The 2496-nt window shown below is 47.7% G+C and overlaps 1 protein-coding gene across 3 annotated transcripts; it reads left to right on the top strand.

Annotated features, from left to right (window-relative positions):
* The first annotated feature begins 449 nt into the window (after positions 1–449).
* LOC101659406 (spindlin-2) lies at positions 450–2267 on the top strand. 3 transcript variants are annotated; one of them, XM_004717681.2, is made up of 2 exons: positions 450–636; positions 1303–2267. In XM_004717681.2, the coding sequence occupies exon 2, from the start codon at positions 1305–1307 to the stop codon at positions 2079–2081; it is 777 nt and encodes a 258-aa protein (XP_004717738.1). In that variant the 5' UTR covers positions 450–636; positions 1303–1304; the 3' UTR covers positions 2082–2267. The 3 variants fall into 3 exon arrangements, with proteins under 3 accessions (XP_004717738.1, XP_045146571.1, XP_045146572.1); XM_045290636.1 differs by having other exon boundaries at positions 450–640; XM_045290637.1 differs by having other exon boundaries at positions 450–692.
* Positions 2268–2496: the final 229 nt, after the last annotated feature.

The following is a 2496-nucleotide window of genomic DNA, read 5'->3' as shown; positions in this document are numbered from 1 at the left end:
AAGCTATGTTGGCATTTAGCATCACTATTACTCTGACTTCTCAAGAAGGGGTTTATTATTCCTCCATAAACATTTTAAAAGTAGTATTTCTGTATGAATGTGATTATATGCAAAAATATGAGGAAATAGCTGAAATATATGAAGCACAATAGGAAGGAGGGCTGACAGGTGGAGTTAAATAGCCAAGAGGTCATGGTCAGAGGAAGCATGCAAGAGAAAGTTCCAAGCAAAGGTGTCATTGCTCTAGAATCTGAAAAGACATGGGGGCTCAGGAGCATTGCCAAGGCCAGGAAGCCTCCCTGAGCATTTTCTGGCAGGAAGGGGAGGCCTCTTTATTTACAGGAAACCAAGAATGATGTCCTATACAGAAAAGGGGAGGAGACTGCAGAAGCTGCAGCAGCTGGTGCTTAGTGTGGTAAAGGAGCCAGAGTCCAATAGGGAGCCAAAGGACTCAAAAGCACAGCACTGATAACACAGCCACCATTATCTTCACCAGCCTCTCCACCTTTTTAGAAGTGCTCTTCCTCCAAAGACAGACCCTCCCCTCTCAGCCCTTGCAAGAATTCAGCTACTGGCCTGAGGATCCCCCATCAACACAGGATCACAGCACTGGAGGCAGCGAAGTGTCTGATTTGGGCACGTGAGGCTCGCGCGATCAGGGGCGGTGGGCTCCAGGCAGGGCAAGGCCATTGGTGGGCACCGGAATGAAGGTGGGGGGAGGGGGGAGAAGGACTCCTCCGCGGGGAATTAGTGGTGGGGGTGGGCGCCAGGAGTAGTGGAGGAGTGCAGTGGGCAGTGGGTAAAGGAGTGGCCTTAGGAGCCAGGCAGAGATGTGAAGGTGAGCCCTGGGAAGCAAGGGTGGTGTGTACCAGAAAAGGGATTGTTGTCCGAGGGGGCTTGTGGGAAACTGACTGGGAATCTCAGGGAAAGAAGGCAGGGGGGTACTGGTCAAGGCGGCAGAGGGATGAGCGGTTTATAAAGGGTTGGGAGTGGGCTCCAGTGGCGGGAGAGTGGGGACAGTAGTTACCATGGGCGCTGAGTACTGAGGAGGCAGCCCACCCTCTCCTGCAGAGTTCCTTACCACCGCCAGCACCAACACTGCCCCCGCCCTGCTGCGCAGCTTAAAGGAACCTAGGAGGAAAGACACTGCAGGCACGCAGCCAGGATTCCCAGCATTGCTGCAGGACTCTGGGGGACAAATATTGGCGCCTCACGGGGTACACAGACCACACATCGCTATGGGAAGAAAGAAGTTCAGCTAAAATGTATTGAATTGTTCTGTCCTCTCTCTTCTCGATGCAGGCATGAAGACCCCCACCGCACAGGAGACTCGGGGACAACAAACCAGAGCAGCTGCAGGACTGGCCGCTGGATCTGCAAACATAACGAAAAAAAAAATCTCCCAAAAGAAGCAGAGGGGCAGACCTTCTTCTCAAACCCGCAGGAACATGGTGGGCTGCAGAATTTCACATGGATGGAAGGAAGGTGATGAGCCCATCACCCAGTGGAAAGGAACCGTTCTGGATCAGGTGCCTATAAATCCCTCTCTTTATCTGGTGAAATATGATGGAATTGACTGTGTCTATGGACTGGAACTTCACAGAGATGAAAGAGTTTTGTCTCTTAAAATTCTTTCTGACAGGGTGGCATCCTCTCAAGTCAGTGATGCAAACCTTGCAAACACCATAATTGGCAAAGCAGTGGAACATATGTTTGAGGGTGAGCATGGTTCTAAGGATGAATGGAGGGGGATGGTCTTAGCCCAAGCACCTATCATGAGAGCCTGGTTTTATATTACCTATGAGAAAGATCCTGTCTTGTACATGTACCAGCTTTTAGATGATTATAAAGAAGGTGACCTCCGTATCATGCCAGAGTCCATTGAATCACTTCCAGCAGAGAGAGAGTCAGGAGGAGTTGTAGATGGCCTGATAGGTAAACATGTGGAATACACCAAAGAAGATGGCTCCAAACGGATTGGCATGGTCATTCACCAAGTGGAAGCCAAGCCCTCTGTGTATTTCATCAAGTTTGATGATGACTTCCATATCTATGTCTATGATTTAGTGAAGAAATCTTAACTGTCAATGGTAAACTTGGCCATACTTGTGGAAACATGTAATGTGTACACATGCAAAAAATATTTGTTTGTTTGTTTGTTTGTTTGTTTGTTGGTGTATTGAAAGCTTAAGGGCCCCTGTTAACCCTACATGTTTGCCACGTAACTGTTGTTTTGTTCTGAAAAATACAAATTTATGTGGACATGATATGCCATGTGTAAGGTATTTGTCTTATTGAAATGGTTTGGGTGTATTTGATGGAGGGGCAGGAAAGGAGAGAACAGCTGTGAATAAAGTTAATTTGGGTTCATAACCAGTCATCTAAAAATAAAATAAGATGTTGGTGGGCCTACTCTAGAAAAGAAGAGAGGGAAGAACTAGAGATGGGCTATTAGGAATAGAGATGAGGAAGAGATGATTGCTTGGATATTGACAT

Source organism: Echinops telfairi, unplaced genomic scaffold, assembly GCF_000313985.2.
Source record: "Echinops telfairi isolate 266 unplaced genomic scaffold, ASM31398v2 ScPeMD7_45;HRSCAF=164, whole genome shotgun sequence".
Lineage (NCBI taxonomy): Eukaryota > Metazoa > Chordata > Mammalia > Afrosoricida > Tenrecidae > Echinops > Echinops telfairi.
Note: the sequence above shows the minus strand (reverse complement) of the source record. Positions and strands in the feature narration are given on the sequence as shown.